General features: G+C 37.8%; 1 protein-coding gene across 2 annotated transcripts in view; it reads right to left on the bottom strand.

Moving 5' to 3' along the window:
* BRD7 (bromodomain containing 7) overlaps positions 1-26,574 on the bottom strand; it is a 51,645-nt gene that overhangs the window by 10,508 nt on the left and 14,563 nt on the right. For both annotated transcript variants that reach the window (XM_053699555.1, XM_053699556.1), the window contains exons 4-11: positions 21,549-21,603; positions 20,262-20,406; positions 20,070-20,180; positions 11,300-11,478; positions 8,994-9,117; positions 6,365-6,440; positions 5,920-6,027; positions 3,865-4,000 (exon numbers count right to left, since the gene is read on the bottom strand). In XM_053699555.1, coding sequence (XP_053555530.1) covers positions 3,865-4,000; positions 5,920-6,027; positions 6,365-6,440; positions 8,994-9,117; positions 11,300-11,478; positions 20,070-20,180; positions 20,262-20,406; positions 21,549-21,603 — 934 coding nt within the window. The remainder of the gene's footprint in view (positions 1-3,864; positions 4,001-5,919; positions 6,028-6,364; positions 6,441-8,993; positions 9,118-11,299; positions 11,479-20,069; positions 20,181-20,261; positions 20,407-21,548; positions 21,604-26,574) is intronic.

Below are 26,574 nucleotides of genomic sequence, written 5' to 3'. Positions count from 1 at the left end.
TGGGGGGGGGGGGGGGAGAATAAAAATAAAAAAAAATACACTCTCTCTAATTTAGACCCCCAAAATCTGTTAGACATCTACAACCACCAAAAAACACTCATGCTAAATAGTTTCTAAATGTTGTCTTGAGTTTAGAAATACCCAATGTTTACATGTTGCAAGTCATAGGGCAATAAGTACAAGTAGCACTTTGCTATTTCCAAACCACTTTCTTTTTTTCTTCTTCAAAATTAGCGATAGTTACAGTGTAACACTGATATCTGTCAGGAATCACTGAATAACCCTTCACATGTATGTATGTATGTATGTATGTATGTATGTATGTATGTATGTATGTATATATATATATATATATATATATATATATATATATATATATATATATATATATATATATATATATATATATATATATATATATATATATATATATATATATATATATATATATATATATATATATACACATACAAACAATTTCCAGCTCAGCCCACCAAGTGTCAACCGCCTGGGTGCAAAAATAAGCAATATAAGTAATCCAGTCAAATGTACTCTCAGGTCTTTTGAATAGGTTCTTTAATGGAACGTTTTCGGGGTTCACAACCCCGAAAACGTTCCATTAAAGAACCTATTCAAAAGACCTGAGAGTGCATTTGACTGGATTACTTATATATATATATATATATATATATATATATATATATATATATATATATATTATTTTTTTTAGTAGACAACCCAAAGTATTAATCTAGGTCCATTTTGGTATATTTCATGCCATCATTTCACCGACAAATGCGATCAAATAATAATAAAAAAAATAGTTAATTTCTTTCACAAACTTTAGGATTCACACGGAAATTATTAACGAACAGCTTGTGCAATTATGGCACAAATGGTTGTAAATGCTTCTCTGGGATGCCCTTTGTTCAGAAATAGCAGACATATATGGCTTTGGCATTGCTTTTTGGTAATTAGAAGGCCGCTAAATGCCGCTGCGCACCAACCGTGAAGGAGTTAATTAGGTAGCTTGTAGGGTTAATTTTAGCTTATGTGTAGCGATCAGCCTCCCACCTGACACATCCCACCCCCGATCCCTCCCTGACCCCTCTCAAACTGCTCCCTTCCCTCCCCCACAATTGTCACCGCCATCTTAAATACTGGCAGAAAGTCTGCCAGTACTAAAATAAAAGGCTTTTTTTAAAATAAATATATATATATATTTTTAATATATTTTCTGCAGTGTAGGATCCCCCTAAGACCCCAACCTCCCTGACACCCCCCCCCCCACAAACAGCTCTCTAACCATCCCCTCTCTACCTATTTGCAGCCATCTTGGGTACTGGCAGCTGTCTGCCAGTAGCTGTTTGCTACAAAGTGCTTTTTTTATAAAAAAAAATAAAAACACAATTTTTCTGTAGTGTAGCTGCCCCTGTCAATACCCTCCCCTTCCCAGATCCCTTTCCCCAAAACTTATCCCCCCTTCCCTCCATCACGTAGATGTAACGGGTGCGGGCAGCCACTCGCGCCCTCTACCATGCACTCCCGTATCGGGATCTCCTCTCCAGCGATGGGCCGCCCACCCGCCTCCCTCGCCACCAACAATTGGCACCATTGCTGGCCAATGCAGAGAGGGCCACAGATTGGCCTTGGTCATTAACAACCATTTTTTTAGGCCATGCCTGGAACATCCTTAGTCGTTAAGAGGTTAAAAGGGAAATTAAAATGCACATTTAAAAAAAAAAAAAAATTGAATATAGTACACATATATTATCAAAAAATATTTCAAGTAAAAAAGTTCTCACAGAGGATATATACATACACCCCATTCATCCTCATACAAATACAGCTCCTGCTCCAGAGAACCAGTAGTGGTGTTGTAGTTGGGGAATCTTGGTGGCACATATCTCAGACCGTTTATTTATCAGCCTTGCTGGTACTTCTCTGGGACCTGGTCACAGGCATCCTCCTAAACAAGGCTTTTTTGCCACTTGTAGGTGAGAAGTTAACAGCTCTTTTTTTTTTAGACAATTTATAAGATCCACTTTCCTCACTTTTGCTCTAATTACTATAATGTAGATTTTAATCTATAAAATAAATGTTACATTTTAGAAATAGTTGCACCCTTAAAGGGACATAAAACAAGTTGGGATAGGGAAAATAATATAATATGTATTTTAATTACTTTACCTGCAAATTTATACTGCAGTGCCTCACCATTAACCCTTTCTTTTTAGTTTCTGAATTGTAAAGCTCTAACTCCCCCCCACACAATTCCTTTTATGGCTGTATCTATGTTTATTGTTCATTTGGTAGAATGCAAAAGTGAATAGGGATTATCTGCTGGAGCATGCATAGAAGCTGTGAACTCAGTTGAAATACAATGCCTTTGTCTAATCACTGATAAGAGGAGTGGAGTTAGCTGTTCCAGGCAATTTAGCTATGTAATTCATTTTGCTTATTTTTTAAAGTCATTTTAAAATACTTGCCAGCAATTTTTAAACAATTTTTTAATGCAAACTATTTTAAATTAATTAGCCCTTTTAGGATATGCACAGATTTCAACCTGTTTTATGGCACTTTAAGCTCCCTTTCTGGGCTCCTTTCAAATTTTGGTATGTGTCTTTAAAGGGGGCATTTCCCCCACCTGTACAAGAAAATCATGCCCCTATAGGTAGGCAGCTACTTTGTTCCGAGAGAGCATTATTTAAAAGAGGACAGTTGCTGCTATGAAATGAGGGGTCTAATGCTTCTAAAAAGGTATACGACACCAAAAGCATTTCAAGTGTCTAAACACTTCCCTATTATGCAAATGTGCAGTGACATCGCTACACCTCAACGGTCCGCAGATTTAAAAAAATTATATATATATATATATATACTGGAAAGAATATACCACAATTCTGCATAGTGGAGATTCTTCAAAGTATTGATGTGGGGTGTGAACAAGCATACAATAAAAAAAAAACATTTCAGATTTTTAAAAATGACATAATTGTCAAACATAGCACACTGCCTTACAGCAGCTGTCATTAAAATTAGTGTTTTTTTGTATTTTTTTTTTAAATGCATTAGAATTTTTTTTAATACAGAGATCATCCCTAACACAGGGGCCGATTCTTGAGTATGCTCTGTGTACTATAACAAACCTACCAGTCAAAGCCTGGCATTAAAGTAATGTTGCATTTTTTACATTTATTTTTGTAAAGCACTTCATATTGCAAAGTGCGTTGAATAGTACTTCCATGTTTATTTATTAAACGGGAAAGTCAATCAAAACCATTTTCATTTAAAAAATGAAAATACCGTCTAAAAAGACCTTGTGTGTGACTACAGTACTTATCCAATCTATAATGCACACTCATAGTTCTATTCTTTCATGAATGTACTTTACAGAATGATATAGGAACATGTGAGGCAGATTAGACTAGAAATACTGTTCCAAATTTAGCAAATCTAGGGATGACATATAGGACAAGAAGCATTTGTTCACGTCTTAAATATGGAGTATAAGCAAAACCAGATTGCATTTATGAGTGGGAAAAACATTTGTTAGGACACAGGGGACATATTCAGCTGACAAACTAATAGTTATATTTTTGAGGAGACTTTCAGGTGCTTAAATAGGGTAGACATATTGGTTACACAGTAGTCCCCAGGGTTGCTAAAACCAAGGATCATTTTATTGGAAGATAAACAGCACATGTTAATGTACTTTAAGCTTTGGCTATGGATTTCTCACTATTATGCAGCCAAAAAGTTAACACACATTCATGGATATCAAGCTAAACAGGATGTTATTTGTTCTTGTTGGTAATAATATTTCTATTACAAGATTCTAAACACTAGTGCACCAAACTTTACCTAAATGATCCCTGAAGGTTGGGCTCTTCTCCGTAAGTCATATAGATTAAGTCAGAGTCTTCTTTGCCGACGTTTGCAAACGTTGAGTCATAAGAAGGAGCGTAGGAGGAGAATGGTCCATAATTCAAGTATAAAACTAGAGAAAATAGATTAAAACAATATATATATAAAAAATCCCAATCTAATCCTTTAAAAATCAGACTACTGATTTATTTATTTTTTTTAATGCCAAGAATTGCAAAAAAAAAATTATAATACATAGATATAGATATATATATCCATACATAAAAAAATTGCGATTTAATCGCCTTTATTTTTCAATAAAACGTTTATTTAACAATACAGAATCTTACTGTACATGTTTCTCAACGTTCAATACACTCTTGGAGCATAAAAATACAAACCACAAAATAGTTAAAATAAAATTAGCTACCTGTGCTGTGGTTACATAGTAAAAACGTTTATTTAAAGGGACAGTCTACACCAGAATTGTTATTGTTTTAAAAGATAGATAATCCCTTTATTACCCATTTCCCAGTTTTGCATAACCAACACAGTTATATTAATATACTTTTAACCTCTGTGATTATCTTGTATCTAAGCCTCTGCAAACTGCCCCTTTTTTCAGTTCTTTTGACAGACTTGCCGTCTAGCCAATCAGTGCCTGCTCCCAGATAACTTCTCGTGCACGAGCACAGTGTTATCTATATGAAATGCGTGAACAAACACCCTCAAGTGGTGAAAAACTGTTAAAATGCATTCTGAAAAGAGGTGGCCTTCAAGGTCTAAGAAATTAGCATATGAACCTCCTAGGTTAAGCTTTCAACTAAGAATACCAAAGAGAACAAAGCAAAATTAATAATTAATGATAAAAGTAAATTGGAAAATTGTTTAAAATTACATGCTCTATCTGAATCATGAAAGTTTATTTTGGCCTAGACTGTCCCTTTAACGCTACAGAATCTTACTGTACATGTTTCTCAATGTCCAATACACTATTGGAGCATAAAAATTAACACTTATAATTAGAGGAAAAATATAAAAAAAACTTGTGCACTGCACCACTGTGTACGACTACTGATGATTGATGATCTATCATCTAGGAATCTACACTTGACTCAACTAAATTATATATTAAATAAAAATAAATATTACATTTATCATCTATGTAGTAAGTTACTCTATATATCATTCATCCTCTATAATCTATCTACCAGATAGATGATAGAGCAGTACGTATGATATATTTATATATATTTTGGTAACATCATGTTGAATATATTATATTTTACAATTCCCTTCACAATACATCCTACAAGCAACCCTTAATGAACATTTATAAATAAAATATATGGTATTATTGTAATATGTAATCAAAGTCAATGTTATGCGTCACAGAAGTAAAAAAAAATAAAAAATCATTTAGGCACTTGATAGTTTTTTTTAAATATTTTACTTTATTGCTCACAACTTTGAGCTGTCCCACCGCCACACCAACGTCGCAAAACAAAAATACAAATATGTCATAAGTCTGACAGATATCTAATATGATTTATGTGTATTTGCTTCTTAAAATATGGGAATTGAAAAATGATTAATTTTCCTCTCTCAAATAGAGAGCATTTGAGTAATAAAATATGCATTAACTGTTTATTTATGATCTTATACAGCTAAAATGGGAATAATTTGAACTTTTAGTTTGCCCACAGGCTGACGTTGGCCATGTTCCGTATACTCACATTGTTTGGTTACTGATCAGCTGATTATTTCACCTGTGCTCTAGTTCAGCTATAATGAAAACCTGGACTGTTGGGGTTATTTGAGAACCTGGTTGAGAAACACTGCCTTAAAACGAGCTATCTTTCAAGAATTACCTTGATGCATCTTTTTCCGTGTGATGCTGCTTCTTTACATAACATGGCCGCCAACATTTTTGCAAACTTTATTTCAAATGCAAAATTACACACACACCCACATTTCCCTGGAATACTACAAAGGTAAACTAAATGGTTATTTTAAAAGGATTAGGGCGTAGACCTAGTTAAACTCACTCACCAGGAGTAACCTTGTTACGTTTGTCTTCTTTAAATCCTTGCAATGAATTTACACCAGACTGCAGCCGACCCACTGTGGACCCCAGAAATGTTTGTGTTTGATTTCCCTCTGTTGGAAAGATATGCTAACCGTCAGTAAGATTTTTACATATCTGATGTATTACTGAAACAAGCCAACGGTAATAATAAAATAAAAAAAATACTGTAAAATTCTTTTTAAAAATGTAAAAGCAATGTAAACACACATTACTAAACTGTCTCAAGGTTTTAGGTTTAAAATTAGCCATTTTATCCCAACAACTTTCTACTTATTTTTTCCTATTGCAAATTATAAAACTTCTGTAATTCTGACTATTCCCTTTTAGAACATATAATGAAGTTCAAATCTTTGTTACCGTTATTCCTTAAATCCTATAAATTCATCATCAATCACCCGTTTCACATACCCGCGGGAATTGTATCTGCAGGATTGAGCAGGCTCAGTGTGGTGGTACCATCAGTCTTCCTTCTTTCAAACTCCAACTGAAAAACCAATTAACATTACATGAGGTCTTTAGAGGCTCTTGTGCTTTCTTTCATGATTTAGGTAGAACATACACTTTTTAAACATTTTTCCAGTTTACTTCTATTATCAACTTTGCTTCATTCTCTTGGTATCATTTGTTGAACGAGCAGCAATGCAGTAATGGTTTCTAACTGAACACATGGGTGAGCCAATAACTATTGAGATTATATATATAGGAAGCAACCAATCAGCAGCTAGAACCTAGGTTCTTTGCTGCTCCTGAGCTTACCTAGATAAGCTTTTCAGCAAAGAACAACAAGAGAAGGAAGCAAATTAAATAATAGAAGTAAATTGGAAAGTTGCTTAAAATAGTATGTGCTGTCTAAATCATAAATGTCTAATTATGACTTTACTGTCTATTTGAAGCAACAGCTTTTGTTAAACATAGGTTAGAAGAAAAAAAAAATACTGGTTCATATACCTTTGATGTTGGAGTTAAAGGGATAAGAAACCCAAGAATTTTCTTTCAGGAGTATACAATTTTAACCAACTTGGTAACCTTTGTTGGCTTCACTTTCCCTTTAAAGGGACAGTCAAGCCCAAAAAAACCCTCTCATGTTTCAAATAGGGCATGTAATTTTAAACAACTTTCCAATTTACTTTTATCACCAATTTTGCTTTGTTCTCTTGGTATTCTTAGTTAAAAGCTAAACCTAGCTTTAACTAAGCTCATATGATAATTTGTAAGCCATTGAAGGTCGCCTATTATCGCATGCTTTTTTTTTTTAATTTGCTTTTCACAACAGGGGAGAGCTAGTTCATGTCAGCCATATAGATAACATTGTGATCACGCCCGTGGCTTGTGGCAGACACTGCCCTAATTGGCTAAAATGAAACTCAATAGATAATAAATAAAATGTCATGTGATCAGGGGGCTGTCAGAAGATGCTTAGATACAAGGTAATCACAGAGGTAAAAAGTATATTAAAGTGAAAGTAAATTTTTCCCCATTGCCACATATAAATGTCATAAATATAAGTAATATAACATTTTCGCCATGTTTTTTATTTATTTTTACTTTAATATTATAGTTTATATTTATATAATTTCTTTCCCTACCGTTATCGCCATTGCTCCTCCCACCCTCCTCTTCCTGTATTTTCTATTCATTACGTATAGAGCGGTCACACCCGCTCTATTCGTAGTCTAAATGCTCGTTCACAAGAACTGGATGGATTGCACATGCGCTAATCGCCGATCCGGCTCCAAATGCGCATGCAATCTTTCTCAAGCCCGAATGTAAATGCATTGTGAATGCGCGACGGAGATAATCATGTTTATAGTAGATTCGGCGCATGTGCAATGGGTTAGAGAAATGTATGACGTAGCTTTCTGGCCGCCGATCGGCCAGAAAGTCAATTGGTAGATGGTAAAAAACGTGACCAGGAAGTCAATTGCCGCATCACCAACGGGTTGAATTTCAAACGGAAAAAATATTCGTTTAAATGCGGCGAAAACTGTATTTGATTGTTAAAAATAAAAAAAAACGATGAATGAAAGTCCTATTGTTTTGGTATTAATTGTTTAAATCTGCAGAGCAGAAGCACTAAGTTTACTTTTACTTTAATATAACTGTGTTGGTTATGCAAAACTGGGGAATGGGTAATAAAGGGATTATCAATATTTTTAAACAACAAAAATTCTGTTCTTGACTGTCCCTTTAAACTTAGGGGTAAGTTAAAGTGACAGTCTACACCAGAATATTTATTGTTTTAAAAGATAAATAATCCCTTTATTACCCATTCCTTAGTTTTGCATAACCAACACAGTTATAGTAATATACTTTTTACCTCTGTGATTATCTTGTATCTAAGCCTCTGCAAACTGCCCCTTATTTCAGTTCTTTTGACAGACTTGCATTTTAGCCAATCAGTGTGGGCTCCTAGGAACACCACGTGCGTGAGCACAGTGTTATCTATATGAAACACATGAACTAACACCCTCTAGTGGTGAAAAACTGTCAAAATGCCCTGCGTTAAGAGGCGGCCTTCAAGGGTTTAGAAATTAGCATATGAACCTCCAATATTTAGCTTTCAACTAAGAATACCAAGAGAACAAAGCAAAATTTGTGATAGATGTAAACTGGAAAATTGTTTACAAGTACAAGCCCTATCTGAATAATGAAAGTTTGTTTTGGACTAGACCGTCCCTTTAAGTGTCTGCCTGGTAAAGGAATGCTTTGCTGCACACTCCTGCCCTTCTCACGTCTCGTCCTTGTATTATCACTCATGCCTCTATACAATCCATCACTTCACCCCTATATTTCATGTCACCTCCATTAATATACACATCAGCCACACAAAGCAATTGCAAAAATAGTCTCATACATGCAATCAGACACCCTTGCCTTACTGAAATGTTAAGGTGGCATATAAATTACACGCATGCAGTCACAAAACAGTCACCTTCATGCATGCAAAGTCACATATATCCAACAGTTACATAAATGAACCTACAAGCCTCGTTAGGCCTCACTGTGCTGCTGGAATATTAGGGCTGTCTTTGCTTACCTGACTGTTTACCACTCTTTTTGACAGTTTGCCAAGTGACTGTCTAATAATTTGGTCAATTTGCTCCTGCTCAGCTGCAAGTTCATTCTGTTTCTGCTTCTCCTCAAGCAAATCTTTTTCTTTTCTAAGAGAGAAAGAGCATCAACAATCCACATGTTACTTACCAACTAATTGGTGCAAATAAATACAGAACATTCCAAATATAAATGTACATAGTTGAAAAAAGTGGCAACCCCCCCCCCCCAAAAAAAAAACCCAGATGGAACATGTTACCAGGTTACCTATAAACCAAAATATTTAAAAACATCTTATTATGTCCTAGAAAGTTCTCAGTTACACTAATTTATGTAAAACTACAGAACTACCTTGGCCTGGGGAGAAGAGGGCAATAGAAGTATCTAAAAAATAGCACCAACAAAAGTTATCAGTGCAGTAGCTGAGAGACCAGAACTTATTTTGACCTGGCTGACATGGCAGCGGTGACAACTGTGCAGTAAGCCAGCTGAGATGCTGTGAGCATTTACCATAGCAGCAATGGCTTCACTATGATCATTTGGGGATTAAAATTATGTGCACAGTGTTTTTATGTATGTTAGTCTGAAGATGCACTTTAATATGTAATATAATAAAGAAACCTAAATCCCAGTGAGTTCTATATTTCTTTTATATATACACAAACATATATCCATTGCTCCTTTACCACTATGTTAAAAATATCAATTCATATTTAAAATGCTGGAATGGACATGATAAATGAATGCATGCTGTTTAATAAAAGAAGCAGTTACTAACATATTGAGAAGATTTGATTTTTTAAAATAATTCACAATATATTTAAATTTATATAAGCTTTACATTTTTTTAACCCTTTCAGGACTGGCCTAATTTGTCTAGATCGGAACAATGTTCCAACCTGAACAAATTGAAATCACATGATCGTGCATGTGATAGTGAAATTTCAATGATGGGATGTGCCTATGACGCTAGACACCCCCGCTAGGCAGCAATCCCATTCAGGAAGCGCCGTTGGCTTCAGTACAGCCAAACTACAAGCACATTCCATGCCGTCCTAACGGTATATTATAATTGTCCACACGGGGCGTGCCCAGGCAGTGATAATGGAAGATCCCAATACCAGGAGCTGCGAACGGATTATCCACCGATTACCTAAAAAGAATTTCACCATCTGTACCTAAAAGTGCTAGATAACATTTCTCAAACTACAGCTGCAGTGATCGATACCGGCACTTTTGAGCTTTTGCCACTTACAAGCTAGTCTTGGCCATAGAAGCCCTGGTGGCAGCCTATTATGACTTAAATACCCCCAGACAGGGGATAGAGCAGTTTGCATAGAACTGCAACCTTGGGAAAGTGTGTATTAAACTACATTAAATCATTGCATAACGGGGGACATATACATCAAAGCGCAAGCCCTCTTGACAGAATTTAAAATCATGCTTTCCTATTCGACAAGTTACTGAGGATTATCCAATCTAAAAATGAGTTGATGGTTACTACTGGGACAAGGGAACACAAAGAGCTTGCGATAGGCTCTACGAGTCGGAAGAGGGCAGACCCTTCAAGACCCTTTACCTCATTCCAGTAAGTAGAGGATCCTCCTATTTGCCACTGCTTGTAGCCACCAATCAAGCAGGTGCTTAACTTACCACCATGATCACAGACGATAATTTATATTTATTGTTTTCACTTTGTAACATTAAATAAAGGATCAGTTTACCTAGGAAAGAAGGAGTCACTCTTACGTAAAGGCATACACACTAATAGGTCTTGTGTACTTAAAGGGACAGTATACTATAAAATTGTTTTTCCCTTAATGTGTTTCCAATAACTTTTTTTTTTACCAGCTGAAGAGTATAAAATAGGTTAAGCTTGTAGGCATAATCAGATCTCATTACTTTATCACATTGTGTACATATACATGCTTCTTTATCTTATATCTGTCCATAAACCAAACAATAATACTTAGACAGAACAATGGAAAATTAACATTTTATTACCTTATCTCTTCTATAACCCACTGGGAGTGTAATTTCTTCTACTGGCTGTGTTTACACAGCTTGGCCTTAAGGCCAAAAACTTTCAGGATAGGTGGGGATACCACAGGCTATATTAACTATATTAACTTACAAACTCCAGCAGGTAAAGTGGATAATTGGGAACAAATTAAAGGGGAGAAATTTTGAGTAAACTGTCCCTTTAAGGCGTCTTTACTTTTATGACAGGACAGTTTACAGAGAACAATTGTTTACCTTCGGTAGAAGCTAAACATTACACATTGAACGTACCTTTTCAGGTCCTTGATTGGGCTTTTGAAAGCAGATATATCAAGGGTATCCATGGATTCTTCATTGAGGTTGCTCATCCCATCTAGGGTCAGCTGCGAATCTCCCTTATCTTTTTCATTTCCACTTAGTTGCAGATCTGCCATGAAATCTATGCTCTGCCTCAGACTTTGGATTCTCTCCTGGTTAACGTGAAGAAATAAAGACGTTACGATACTTTTTTTACTACATAGTAACCAAGGCAGAACATGTTGTGATTAGAGATGTTATCGCAGAAAATGCAGTATGTCTGCAGAAAGTAACAGTCATATGCACTGTTCCACATCAGGCTGATTTTTAAAAACAGCACTGTGCTATGTCTGCACTGTGTAAGTTTTCCTTAACACAGTGCATGCAAAGTGACAGCGCATTGATTGACGATTGTCTTTTAGGGATTTTTTACACTTGCCCCTAGGCTTTTCGATCTGCAAAGCTGTGAATGTAAGACATTCTTGTGAGCACCTTTTTTATTACTACATTTTTACCTTATAATTAAAGGATTACTTTCTGTTATAATTTTTAAGCTAAACAACTAACATATTAAAGTTAATAAACATTAATTAAAACCTACTGACCTATATTTTCTCCAAAACAAAGTTTCATAACGTTCTAAAAGTTATATCTTTTATTCGCTGATGATGTCACGTTATCCTGCCCACTATTTTCAGCACTGTGTGTTCAAAATACTTAAACCAATAACTGTGTTTAAAGCGCCATTTTGAAACCTAGGTATTGTAAACGGATTGGTACAGAGCAAAGGATACCCACAGAGTGGGTTTGGAAAATAATTAAATTTGCAGACAAGATTTCTGATATACGGTAGAGATATGTTAATGAAATGCTATTGATAAAAAGCGTATTTAGGGTAGTTAGTTAGTAACAGGCATAGAAAATATTTACTTACAGTGGCCCTTTAATGTGATGTCAGATCAAGAGCAAAGAAAACATTTATTCAAGAGAAACTTAAAAAAAGAAAAAGAAAAGTTGCAATGCAATTTTCAAATGCTGCATTATAAAACGTAAAAAATTAAGTATCTCGTATGTTTTTAAATATTTGTTTATAAATATTTGTTTTTAATAAATTGTTTTGTGAAGAAATGTTCCTGTCTGCCGTAGGGATATATATATATATATATATATATATATATATACATACATATACAAAAGCCGTTTACTTAGAGCTATTGTAGCTCAACCGAATGTGAGTATTATCTTCCTGCTGCTAATTGACACAATTGGATACAGTCTCACGCTATGAGAATTTGTCTGCTTTATTTCTTTTGAAGGACAAGGTTTCCATTTGAACTTTGTGGCAAGATTAGAGAATAAAGAGAACTTTTCCCTACATCTAAGACTTTATTTTGGTGACTAATGTATCACATTTAGTGCACTCGCATTTATTTGAATCACAATTTTTAGTAACATAAAGTAGGAGGTCTATAAAGTTAAATTCAGCTATGGAGGACTTGTGCACTATAGAATGCTGGTTATGTTTTGGACAAAACGCACTTAAATAAAAAACAATTTCATCTCCTCCTTGCCTCTTTCCCTGACATACAACCTCCCATACACTATAATATTCAACCTTCAATACAGCCACAGCCCTACGTCTGGCAACAGACAAGGAGGAGGCATCAATATCTTGCACACTCCACCTTTCAACAAAAGACCCATGTTACTGCATATATGTTCTTCAGCTAAACTTCATGTGAAGTTGTTGTAAAAGTTCACACACACAATTTCTTGAACTAGTTTGTGACATTGGGCCCTATGTTCTAAAGCAATTTGGTGACATGATCTAAGCATTCCCATCAGTACTGCAAGATCCCTCAAATTTTACCTTGAGAACGGTTTATCCAGCTAAACTGAAATCTAGATATGAAGGAGAGGCACATATGTTGCAATATAATGCTCACAAAAATCTCCTAATGATCTTGCACCATTTCGCTCCATACCAACAAGTTTTTGATCATCAGGCCCACTCATCTTCCTTGTTCAATTGTCTCACCAGCTATCAATCAATTAGAGAGCATCCAGGATGAGACATTTATCAAAAGATCACCAACTACAAAACAGAGCCCCCCTTTTCCCAATTCACTAGCCTCACTACTCAAATCTTTATTACTACTAACACCATTAACATTTCAACCTTTAAGTCCTTGGGTTATTCCTGCAGCTTCCATCTCAAAAACAGAATTTATGCTTACCTGATAAATTACTTTCTCCAACGGTGTGTCCGGTCCACGGCGTCATCCTTACTTGTGGGAATATCTCTTCCCCAAAAGGAAATGGCAAAGAGTCCCAGCAAAGCTGGCCATATAGTCCCTACTAGGCTCCGCCCACCCCAGTCATTCGACCGACGGACAGGAGGAAAAAATAGGAGAAACCATATGGTGACGTGGTGACTGTAGTTAGAGAAAATAATTCATCAGACCTGATTAAAAAACCAGGGCGGGCCGTGGACCGGACACACCGTTGGAGAAAGTAATTTATCAGGTAAGCATAAATTCTGTTTTCTCCAACATTGGTGTGTCCGGTCCACGGCGTCATCCTTACTTGTGGGAACCAATACCAAAGCTTTAGGACACTGATGAAGGGAGGGAGCAAATCAGGTCACCTAAACGGAAGGCACCACGGCTTGCAAAACCTTTCTCCCAAAAATAGCCTCCGAAGAAGCAAAAGTATCAAATTTGTAAAATTTGGCAAAAGTGTGCAGTGAAGACCAAGTCGCTGCCTTACATATCTGATCAACAGAAGCCTCGTTCTTGAAAGCCCATGTGGAAGCTACAGCCCTAGTGGAGTGAGCTGTGATTCTGTCAGGAGGCTGCCGTCCGGCAGTCTCATAAGCCAATCGGATGATGCTTTTAAGCCAAAAAGAAAGAGAGGTAGAAGTTGCTTTTTGACCTCTCCTTTTTCCAGAATAGACGACAAACAGAGAAGAAGTTAGTCTGAAGTCTTTCGTAGCTTCTAAGTAGAATTTTAGAGCACGGACTACATCTAAATTGTGTAGCAAACGTTCCTTCTTTGAAACTGGATTCGGACACAAAGAAGGTACAACTATCTCCTGATTAATATTTTTGTTGGAAACAACCTTTGGTAGAAAACCAGGCTTAGTACGCAAAACAACCTTATCTGAATGGAACACCAGATAGGGTGGAGTACATTGTAGAGCAGATAACTCAGAAACTCTTCTAGCAGAAGAAATAGCAACCAAAAACAAAACTTTCCAAGATAACAACTTAATATCTATGGAATGTAAAGGTTCAAACGGAACCCCTTGAAGAACTGAAAGAACTAGATTTAAACTCCAGGGAGGAGTCAAAGGTCTGTAAACAGGCTTGATCCGAACCAAAGCCTGAACAAATGCTTGAACATCTGGCACAACTGCCAGTCGTTTGTGCAGTAGGACAGATAAAGCAGAAATCTGTCCCTTTAGAGAACTTGCAGATAATCCTTTATCCAAACCTTCTTGTAGAAAGGAAAGAATCCTAGGAATCTTTATCTTATTCCATGGGAATCCCTTGGATTCACACCAGCAGATATATCTTTTCCATATTTTATGGTAAATCTTTCTAGTTACCGGTTTTCTGGCTTGAACCAGAGTATCTATCACTGAATCTGAAAACCCACGCTTTGATAGAATCAAGCGTTCAATCTCCAAGCCGTCAGCTGGAGGGAGACCAGATTTGGATGTTCGAATGGACCCTGAACAAGAAGGTCCTGTCTCAAAGGTAGCTTCCATGGTGGAACCGATGACATATTCACCAGGTCTGCATACCAAGTCCTGCGTGGCCACGCAGGAGCTATCAAGATCACCGAGGCCCTCTCCTGTTTGATTCTGGCTACCAGCCTGGGAATGAGAGGAAACGGTGGAAACACATAAGCTAGATTGAAGGTCCAAGGCGCTACTAGTGCATCCACTAGAGTCGCCTTGGGATCCCTGGATCTGGACCCGTAGCAAGGAACCTTGAAGTTCTGACGGGACGCCATCAGATCCATATCTGGAATGCCCCATAGTTGCGTCAACTGGGCAAAGATCTCCGGGTGGAGTTCCCACTCCCCCGGATGGAAAGTCTGACGACTCAAATAATCCGCTTCCCAGTTTTCCACACCTGGAATGTGGATCGCAGATAGGTGGCAGGAGTGATTCTCCGCCCATTGTATTATTTTGGTCACTTCTTTCATCGCCAGGGAACTCCTTGTTCCCCCCTGATGATTGAGATACGCAACAGTCGTTATGTTGTCTGATTGGAATCTTATGAATCTGGCCTTTGCTAGCTGAGGCCAAGCCTGGAGAGCATTGAATATCGCTCTTAGTTCCAGAATGTTTATCGGGAGAAGAGACTCTTCCCAAGACCACAGTCCCTGAGCTTTCAGGGATTCCCAGACCGCGCCCCAGCCCACTAGACTGGCGTCGGTCGTGACGATGACCCACTCTGGACTGCGGAAGCTCATTCCCTGGGATAGGTGATCCTGGGTTAGCCACCAACGGAGTGAGTCTCTGGTCTTCTGATCTACTTGAATCACTGGAGACAAGTCTGTATAATCCCCATTCCACTGTTTCAGCATGCACAGTTGTAATGGTCTTAGATGAATTTGCGCAAAAGGAACTATGTCCATTGCTGCAACCATCAATCCTACTACTTCCATGCACTGAGCTACGGAAGGACAAGGAATAGAATGAAGAACTTGACAAGCGTTTAGAAGTTTTGACTTTCTGACATCTGTCAAGAAAATCCTCATTTCTAAGGAATCTATTATTGTTCCCAGGAAGGGAACTCTTGTCGACGGAGACAGGGAACTTTTTTCTATGTTCACCTTCCATCCGTGAGATCTGAGAAAGGCCAGAACGATGTCTGAGTGAGCCTTTGCCTTTGAAAGAGACGACGCTTGTACTAGAATGTCGTCCGAGTACGGTACTACTGCAATGCCCCTTGGTCTTAGAACCGCTAGAAGGGATCCGAGTACCTTTGTGAAAATCCTTGGAGCAGTGGCTAACCCGAATGGGAGGGCCACAAACTGGTAATGTTTGTCCAGAAAGGCGAACCTTAGGAACTGATGATGTTCCTTGTGGATAGGGATATGTAGATACGCATCCTTTAGATCCACGGTAGTCATAAATTGACCTTCCTGAATTGTGGGTAGAATCGTTCGAATGGTTTCCATCTTGAACGATGGTACTCTGAGAAATTTGTTTAGGATCTTTAAATCCAGGATTGGTCTGAAAGTTCCCTCTTTTTTGGGAACCACAAACAGATTTGAGTAAAATCCCATTCCTTGTTCCACCGTTGGAACTGGGTGTATCACTCCCATCTTTAACAGGTCTTCTACACAATGTAAGAATGCCTGTCTCTTTATTTGGTTTGAGGATAAGTGAGACATGTGGAACCTTCCCCTTGGGGGTAGTTCCTTGAATTCCAGAAGATAACCCTGAGAAACTATTTCAAGCGTCCAGGGATCCTGAACATCTCTTGCCCAAGCCTGAGCAAAGAGAGAGAGTCTGCCCCCCACTAGATCCGGTCCCGGATCGGGGGCTACTCCTTCATGCTGTTTTGTTAGCAGCGGCAGGCTTCTTGGCATGCTTACCCTTGTTCCAGCCTTGCATCGGTTTCCAGGCTGGTTTGGTCTGTGAGGTATTACCCTCTTGTTTAGAGGATGCAGAATTAGAGCCCGGTCCGTTCCTGAAATTACGAAAGGAACGAAAATTAGACTTATTCTTGGCTTTGAATGGCCTATCTTGTGGGAGGGCGTGGCCCTTTCCCCCAGTGATGTCTGAGATAATCTCTTTCAATTCTGACCCGAAGAGAGTTTTACCCTTGAAGGGGATATTAAGCAATTTTGTCTTGGATGATACATCCGCTGACCAAGACTTTAGCCAAAGCGCTCTGCGCGCCACAATTGCAAACCCTGAATTTTTCGCCGCTAATCTAGCTATTTGCAAAGCGGCATCTAAAACAAAAAGAGTTAGCCAACTTAAGTGCGTGAACTCTGTCCATAACCTCCTCATATGGAGTCTCTCTACTGAGCGACTTTTCTAGTTCCTCGAACCAGAACCACGCTGCTGTAGTGACAGGAACAATGCACGAAATGGGTTGAAGAAGGTAACCTTGCTGTATAAAAATCTTTTTAAGCAAACCCTCCAATTTTTTATCCATAGGATCTTTGAAAGCACAATTATCCTCAATAGGAATAGTGGTGCGCTTGTTTAGAGTAGAAACTGCCCCCTCGACCTTAGGGACTGTCTGCCATAAGTCCTTTCTGGGGTCGACCATAGGAAATAATTTCTTAAATATAGGAGGGGGAACAAAAGGTATGCCGGGCTTCTCCCATTCCTTATTCACTATGTCCGCCACCCGCTTGGGTATAGGAAAAGCGTCGGGGTGCACCGGAACCTCTAGGAACTTGTCCATCTTGCATAATTTTTCTGGAATGACCAGGTTGTCACAATCATCCAGAGTAGATAATACCTCCTTAAGCAGTGCGCGTAGATGTTCTAATTTAAATGTCACAACATCAGGTTCAGCTTTTCAGATTTTTTTTTCCTGAATCTGAAATTTCCCCGTCTGACAAAACCTCCCTCATGGCCCCTTCAGATTGGTGTGAGGGTATGACAGAGCAATTATCATCAGCACCTTCCTGCTCTTCAGTGTTTAAAACAAAGCAATCGCGCTTTCTCTGATATGCAGGCATTTTGGATAAAATATTTGCTATGGAGTTATCCATTACAGCCGTCAATTGTTGCATGGTAATAAGCATTGGCGCGCTAGAAGTACTAGGTGCCTCCTGCGTGGGCAAAACTGGTGTAGACACAGAAGGAGATGATGTAGAACCATGTCTACTCCCTTCATCTGATGAATCATCTTGGGCAACTTCATTATCTGTGACAGTACTGTCCTTACTTTGTTTGGACGCCTTAGCACCATTATCACATAATTTAGAAGGGGGAGACACATTGACTTTCATGCATATAGAACATAGCTTATCTGAAGGCACAGACATGTTAAACAGGCTTAAACTTGTCAGCAAAACACAAAAACCGTTTTAAATCAAAACCGTTACTGTCTCTTTAAATTTTAAACAGAGCACACTTTATTACTGAATATGTGAAAAAATATGAAGGAATTGTTCAAAATTTACCAAATTTTCACCACAGTGTCTTAAAGCATTAAAAGTATTGCACAACAATTTTCAGAGCTTTAACCCTTAAAATAACGAAACCGGAGCCGGTTACAGTTTTAACCCCTCTACAGTCCCAGCTACAGCCTCTGCTGCGACTCTACCAAACCCAGAGGGGAATATGATACCAAATGACGCCTTCTAGGAACTTTTCCAACTATTTTCAGGTCCTCACACATGCATCTGCATGTCTTGCTCTCAAAAACAACTGCGCAGTAATGGCGCGAAAATGAGGCTCAGCCTACAACTGGGAAGGCCCTTCCTGACTGGAAAAGGTGTCTAACATAGTGCCTGACGTTAAAAAACGTTCCCCAAGTTTATAAATGTGAAATACCAGCATAAACATGTATAAAATGCCCAAATAAAGCAATCGATTTTGCCCATAAAAGTGTCAACCAGTTTTATAGCCCATATTAAGCCCTTTATTCTGCTTGAGACTAAGAAAATGGCTTACCGGTCCCCATGAGGGGAAATGACAGCCTTCCAGCATTACACAGTCTTGTTAGAAATATGGCTGGTCATACCTTAAGCAGAAAAGTCTGCTAACTGTTTCCCCCAACTGAAGTTACTTCATCTCAACAGTCCTATGTGGAAACAGCAAAGGATTTTAGTTACTGTCTGCTAAAATCATCTTCCTCTCACAAACAGAATTCTTCATCTCTTTCTGTTTCAGAGTAAATAGTACATACCAGCACTATTTTAAAATAACAAACTCTTGATAGTAGAATAAAAAACTACAACTAAACACCACATACTCTTAACCATCTCCGTGGAGATGTTGCCTGTGCAACGGCAAAGAGAATGACTGGGGTGGGAAGAGCCTAGGAGGGACTATATGGCCAGCTTTGCTGGGACTCTTTGCCATTTCCTGTTGGGGAAGAGATATTCCCACAAGTAAGGATGACGCCGTGGACCGGACACACCAATGTTGGAGAAAAGGGTTGTAAAATGTGACGCTCCTTTACACAACACACATCTAATATTGTAATCTGCTCACCGATTATATCCCACCACGACACCTGCAACCCCATCCTCTTGTTATAGCACAAACTCGTACATCTGTCCTTGTCTATAAATATTCTCCCACTTCCCCCATGTCATACGTCTTTCCTCCTTTATCATTACTTACTCACATTCCCATCTACAGGACCTCATTACACCTACAATTATATTATGGAATGCCATGCCGTTCTCTGTAAGACTTACCTCAGGCTTCAAGTTTCCTAAAAACTCACTTTTTCCGGAATGCATATAACCTAATTAACCAAGTTCTACAGTCTTCTTACATCAGATGTCTTGCCTTCTGTCATATAGGTTCCCCAATTTATTACCATAATCATATAAGCTCACAAATCTATCTGCACTGTAGATGACCTCGGATACAAGTGTCAAACCTAAGAAATAAATCCCCAACAGAGCCCTTCAGATTTTGTATAGGTTTTTTTATCATCTTAATCTGTAATAATGTATTCTATGCCACAATGAGGAGGAATATGTTGCCCCTTTATTAATAATGATCATCACTCAGTACCACACCTGCATGCGATCAACAGGTTACCTGGCTTAGAATTTTCATTCCAGAGTTTAGCAGCTTCTTGGCAGCCTTATGGTACACAGTCCCAGGCTTGTTGTAGATCATTGCATTGTGGCAGACCTGCTTGAAGTTTTCCTGTAGTTCAAATTAAGAAAGTTAGAACAAAAGAATGACAAATAGAAATGGCCAAAAATAAAACAGAAAGTTATCCAATACCTTGAGTTCTTCTATAGATTCATATTCATTATTCCTAATCTTTTCCTTCATTGTGCTAAAATCCATTGGATCTTTTATAACCATGGAGTAGCCAGGAGCAATAAAATCAGTGACTGGGAAAGAAAAAAATGCACTGGAATCTTTTCTGTGAAATAAAAAAAAAAAAAAAAAAAAAAGATAGTTATATGTACTGCCTGTATCGCAGGACAATTCTTAGTTGTTAAAATATTCCATTTATCCTCTCATATGTTGCCTGATGATCAGAAAACTCGCCAGCATGGAGAGACGTGACACAATCTTTGGGGGCTTTTTTGAGAATTATATAGCAATATAAAAGATCTCTCCTCTACATCGTTATTTAAATAGCTCTCATGTTACAATTTGCCTTTTTCAAAATCTTGGCTCATAGCATCTGCTTTTCCGACATCTTACCTCTTCCTCTCCATTACCCCATTCTGTGAGGTAATAAAACTAGATCCCTTGAACATCTAAAGCTACAATTTCTCCCTTGGAAAACAAAGATCTCTCTCTGGGTCTCAGTACCAGTTATGATAAATGAAATCAAATCTCTACCAACTCTAAGAGATTTTCTGTCTGCTCACTCTAATTTACAATATTGCTTATCAGACACCTCATCTTTGTCAACTTCCTTTCACCTGGAAGTCAATGAAACGAGTAGCATTTCCCCTGATGGAAGGAATTCTAGGGAAGTACCGGTAAATTAAAATGAGGTTTGCCTCGAAAAACATAGATTTTTAGCTTTGAATCATAGCTGGGATAAATCTGTACAGCAAAAGAAAGCCACAAGTAGTCTGCACGTTTGGTTATCAGAAATCTTTGTCACACAAAAGGTTTCCTACTGCAGCATAGCAAAACTGGTAAATGGTAACTAAACCAGTGTCATAAGGAAACAAAAAGAAACCTCTCTCATAATGAAGAACGATCAGAATGAAACCACTGACCAGATGTGGGTTTCTTATTCTGTACACTCCTATGTTTTAAAGCAGTCTTGGGCAGAACAGCATAAAGGGGAGGCATTGTTAACTAATCTGCATATTCTTAACCAGAATACTTTGTCCCTGTGGAAAAGTGTCACCTAACTTCTTCAGATGCGCTACAGTGTGTGTGTGATAATTATATTAAGACATTATATTAGAGCATCTTCTCTTCTGGAAGAAGTGTTAAATCATTATTTACAAGATAACTTTTCCCACAGTGTTCAAATGTCCCAAACTGTGGGATGTGGTTAGAGCTGTCACGCACAATCTGAAATCCAAGTATATGTACCTTTGCAGTTGACGAACCAGCTGATTCAAGGCTTCTTGAAGTGGTGTTTGCGCTTCTATATGGATATCGGAACAAAATAAAAAAAATAAAAAACACAACGTTTAGTATGTACAAATAAAAACTAAAATCAGAAAGGAAACCAAAAAAAAAATAAAATTGATATACATATACACACATACATATACACACACGTTCTCTTTAGAACATATATATTTCAAGAATTAAGTGGTGATGCAGAATATGTATCAAGATATCAGCACACTCTGTCAGCCAGGGACAAATAACCGTTCCAGTTCAACTTCAGGAGATTGGATGACAGAGTGTGCTGATATCTTGATATTAAAGCTTTACATCTATATTAATGTGTGAAAGTAAAGGAATATTAAAAAGGGACACTAAACAGCTTGTGATTACAAGACATTTCTGATGTCATGCTATAGAACAAGTCTAAACATTTTAAAAGCAAATTAATATCTTGTTATATCAAATTAATATCTTAAAATAGCTTTTAATAGCCAAACTCCACCTATCGCCTTATCTGAAGGAGCCAACCCAGGCTTGCTTCTGGAGTAGACAAAGTGAACCATAGTCATTATGTTAGTATAAAGTGCATTGCTTTGAAGTGGTTATCTATTAAACACAATTAGAGAACATATTATCTAGCACAGTTAGCCTTGAGACATCTGCAGTGCAAATTTACAGCTATGAAAATTAGAAAATTCAATTTTCAAAACTAAATAAGAAAAGAAAAAAAAAATGAAAGTATACTGCAACATACACATAACTAAACAATGTATATTAAAATTGTAAGGTGTTTACTTCCCCTTTAATGAAGGAAATTAAAAATATAAAAAAAAAATATATTCTAACACCTCTCAGCATTCTGTACAATATTACAAATACTTTGAGAGCTAGAATAACTGCTGCTTGTATATATCTGGCAATCAAGAGGTTTAATCACTATTGTGTGCGTCACTAGCAAAAAAAGCAGTTAAAGTGACAGTCAAGTCCAAAAACTTTCAGAATTCAAATAGGGTGTGTAATTTTAAACAACTTTCCAATTTACTTTCACCAATTTTGCTTTGTTCTCTTGGTATTCTTAGCATGTGAACCTCCTAGGTTTAGCTTTCAACTAATTTCTTAGACTTTGAAGTCCGCCTCTAAGCTGAAAGCATTTTGACAGTTTTTCACCACTAGAGGGAGTTAGTTCATGTGTTTCATATAGATAACAATGAGTTCACGCATGTAAAGCTACCTAGGAATGATCACTGATTGGCTAAAATTTAAGTCTGTCAAAAGAACTGAAATAAGGGGGCAGTTTGCAGAGGCTTAGATACAAGGTAAACACAGAGGTAAAAAGTGTATTATTATAACTGTGTTGGTTATGGAAAACTGGGGAATGTGTTATAAAGGGATTATCTATCTTTTTAAACAACAAAAATTCTGGTGTTGTCTGTCCCCTTTAACCCTTTCATGACATAGGCAATTGTTCAAGTTCTGAACGTAAACGAAACCTTGAATTTCAGCTATATGTCTTTTCAACCATAATATACCCCTTTCACATTAAGTGCACCCACACTAATTATATATTGTTTTTTAGAGGACAGATAGGGCTTTCTTTTGGCATAAAAGATTTATTTCTCAACTATAATTTTATATAAAAAAAAAATCAAAGTAAGTGTGAGAAATTAAGAAATTTGAAGCTTTCCAAATGATTTTAAGGTGAATATCATCATCCTGATATATGTTACTGCAATAAAACACCCATACTTGTGTTAAGCGATGTCCCATGAGTATAACGATACCCCCCATGTACAGGTTTTCTGAGTTTCCTGGAATTTACAAGGCCCAACATACGGCCTACCCATTTACATAGAAATCTGGCACATTCATTTTCTGGGCTTAAGTTGCCTTTCATACATTATAGCAGCCCAGGAATGAAAATGACCTCATCATGGCATACCATTTACAAAAGTAGACACCCTAGGGTATTCCAAAAGGCGATGTCACGTCTTTTTGTGAAGCCCCTTAGTCACAACACCTGGCCAAATGTAGTGGTCATTTTTGTTGTATGCGTTTTTTACACAAACACTGCACTTTGGCTGTTTCTGTCATCAAGCTTTTATGTTTTACTGCTATAAAACACACATATTTGTGTTTGTCAATGCCCTACGAGTACAACAGTACCCCCCATGTACAGGTTTCACGGGGTTTACAGGAGTTACTGGGCCAAATATGGGGTCTGCCCATTTCAGTCTTTATGCATGGAAATTTGGCACCTTAATTTTCTGTGCCTATGTCCTATTTGAGACATTATAGCAGCCCAGGAATGAAAATTACCCCGTCATGGCATACCATTTTCAAAAGAAGACACCCCAGGGTATTCCAAAAGGGCCATGTCACATCTTTTTGTGAAGCCCCTTAGGCATAACATCAGGCCAAATGTAGTGCTCATTTATTTTTAATGCGTTTTTTTGCACAAACACTGCACTTTGGCTGTTTCTGTCATCAAGCTTTTATGTTTTACTGCTATAAAACACACATATAAGTGTTTTTCAATGTCCTACAAGTACAACAGTACCCCCCATGTAAAGGTTTTATGGGGTTTACAAAAGTTACAGGGCCAAATATGGGGTCTGACCATTTACATGAAAATTTGGCACATTCACCTTCTGGGCCTATGTCCTCTTTGAGACATTATAGCAGCCCAGGAATGAAAATTACCCCATCATGGCATACCATTTTCAAAAGAAGACACCCTAGGGTATTCCAAAAGGCCCATGTCACATCTTTTTGTGAAGCCCCTTAGTCACAACACCTGGCCAAATGTAGTGATAATTTTTTTTGTATGCGTTTTTTGCACAAACACTGCCCTTTGGCTGTCTCTGTCATCAACCTTTTATGTTTTGCTGCTATAAAACACACATATTAGTGTTTGTCAAGGTCCTACGAGTAAAACAGTACCCCCCATGTACAGGTTTTATGGGGTTTACAGAAGTTACAGGGCCAAATATGGGGTCTGCCCATTTCAGTTTTTATGCATGGAAATTTGGCACCTTAATTTTCTGTGCCTATGTCCTCTTTGAGACATTATAGCAGCCCAGGAATGAAAATTACCCCGTCATGGCATACCATTTTCAAAAGAAGACACCCTAGGGTATTCCAAAAGGCCCATGTCACATCTTTTTGTGAAGCCCCTTAGTCACAACATCTGGCCAAATGTAATGGTCATTTGTTTTGCATGCGTTTTTTGCACAAACACTGCATTTTGGCTGTCTCTGTCATCAACCTTTTATGTTTTGCTGCTATAAAAACACACATATTAGTGTTTGTCAAGGTCCTACGAGTAAAACAGTACCCCCCATGTACAGGTTTTATGGGGTTTACAGAAGTTACAGGGCCAAATATGGGGTCTGCCTATTTCAGTTTTTATGCATGGAAATTTGGCACCTTAATTTTCTGTGCCTATATCCTCTTTGAGACATTATAGCAGCCCAGGAATGAAAATTACCCCATCATGGCATACCATTTTCAAAAGAAGACACCCTAGGGTATTCCAAAAGGCCCATGTCACATCTTTTTGTGAAGCCCCTTAGTCACAACACCTGGCCAAATGTAGTGCTCATTTTTTTTGTATGCGTATTTTGCACAAACACTGCCCTTTGGCTGTTTCTGTCATCAACCTTTTATGTTTTGCTGCTATAAAACACACATATTTGTGTTTGTCAATGTCCTAAGAGTAAAACAGTACCCCCCCATGTACAGGTTTTATGGGGTTTACAGATGTTACAGGGCCAAATATGGGATCTGCCCATTTACATGGAAAATTGGCACATTCATTTTATGGGCCTTTGTCCTCTTTGAGACATTATAGCAGCCCAGGAATGAAAATTACCCCATCGTGGCATACCATTTATAAAAGTAGACAACCCAGGGTATTGAAAAAGGACAATGTTTTTAGTCTTTGTTTGTAGCCACTTAGTCACAACATCTGGCCAAAGGTAATGTTCATATTTCAGTTTTAGTTTATCACAAAAACACTGCCTTTTTGCTGTTTATATCATCCTTGTATGTTTTACTGCTATAATACACCCATCTTTGTGTTCAGCGATGTCCAATGAGTACAACAATACCCCCTATGTACAGGTTTTATGTGGTTTCAGGAAGTTACAGCGCCCAATATAGGGTCTGCCAATTTGCATGGAAATTGGGCACATTGATTTTATGGACCTTTGTTGCCTTTGAGACAGTATGGCAGCGCAGGAATGAAAATTACCCCACCATGGCATACCATTTGCAAAAGTAGACAACCCAGGGTATTGAAAAAGGACTATGTTTAGTCTTTTTTTGTAGCCACTTACTCACAAAACCTGGTCAAATTTAGTGGTCATATTTTTTTATTTGCTTCTTTCACACAGACTTTGCATGTTTTCTATTTAGATCAACATCATTATATTTTTTACTGCTATAATACACCCATATCTGTGTTCAGTGATCTCCCATGAGTGCAACAATACCCCCTATGCACAGGTTTTATGTGGTTTTAGGAAGTTACAGGGCCCAATATAGGGTCTGCATAGAAATTTGGCACATTGATTTTCTGGACCTATGTTGCCTTTGAGACAGTATGGCAGCCCAGGAATGAAAATTACCCCCCTCATGACATACCATTTCCAAAAGTGGATAACTCAGGATATTCTAAAAGGAGTATTTTAGTTGTTTTGTATAACTTATAATGGCCTTAGAGTGGATGGGCTTAACATATAAAGGGACAGGACAAGGTCAGGGGATTTATGAAGTTAGGAATACAGAATAATAAAATAAAATAAATTAGGAACACATACAGATTGCTTTCAAATTAAAAGTTTAACTCTGTGTGATGTATTCGAATCGAAAGCAATTAGTGATACAGAGGCCAGGTTGAGAGGGGCAGTCAGGGCAATGGTAACTAGAATCCCTCCTCCCTCCTTTTTTATAGCAGACTCTGCATCTTTTCTGGGGTGTTAATTTGCAGGCAGTGGGGGGG

The sequence above is a fragment of the Bombina bombina genome, chromosome 1, assembly GCF_027579735.1.
Source record: "Bombina bombina isolate aBomBom1 chromosome 1, aBomBom1.pri, whole genome shotgun sequence".
In the NCBI taxonomy this organism is placed as follows: Eukaryota; Metazoa; Chordata; class Amphibia; order Anura; family Bombinatoridae; genus Bombina; species Bombina bombina.
Note: the sequence above shows the minus strand (reverse complement) of the source record. Positions and strands in the feature narration are given on the sequence as shown.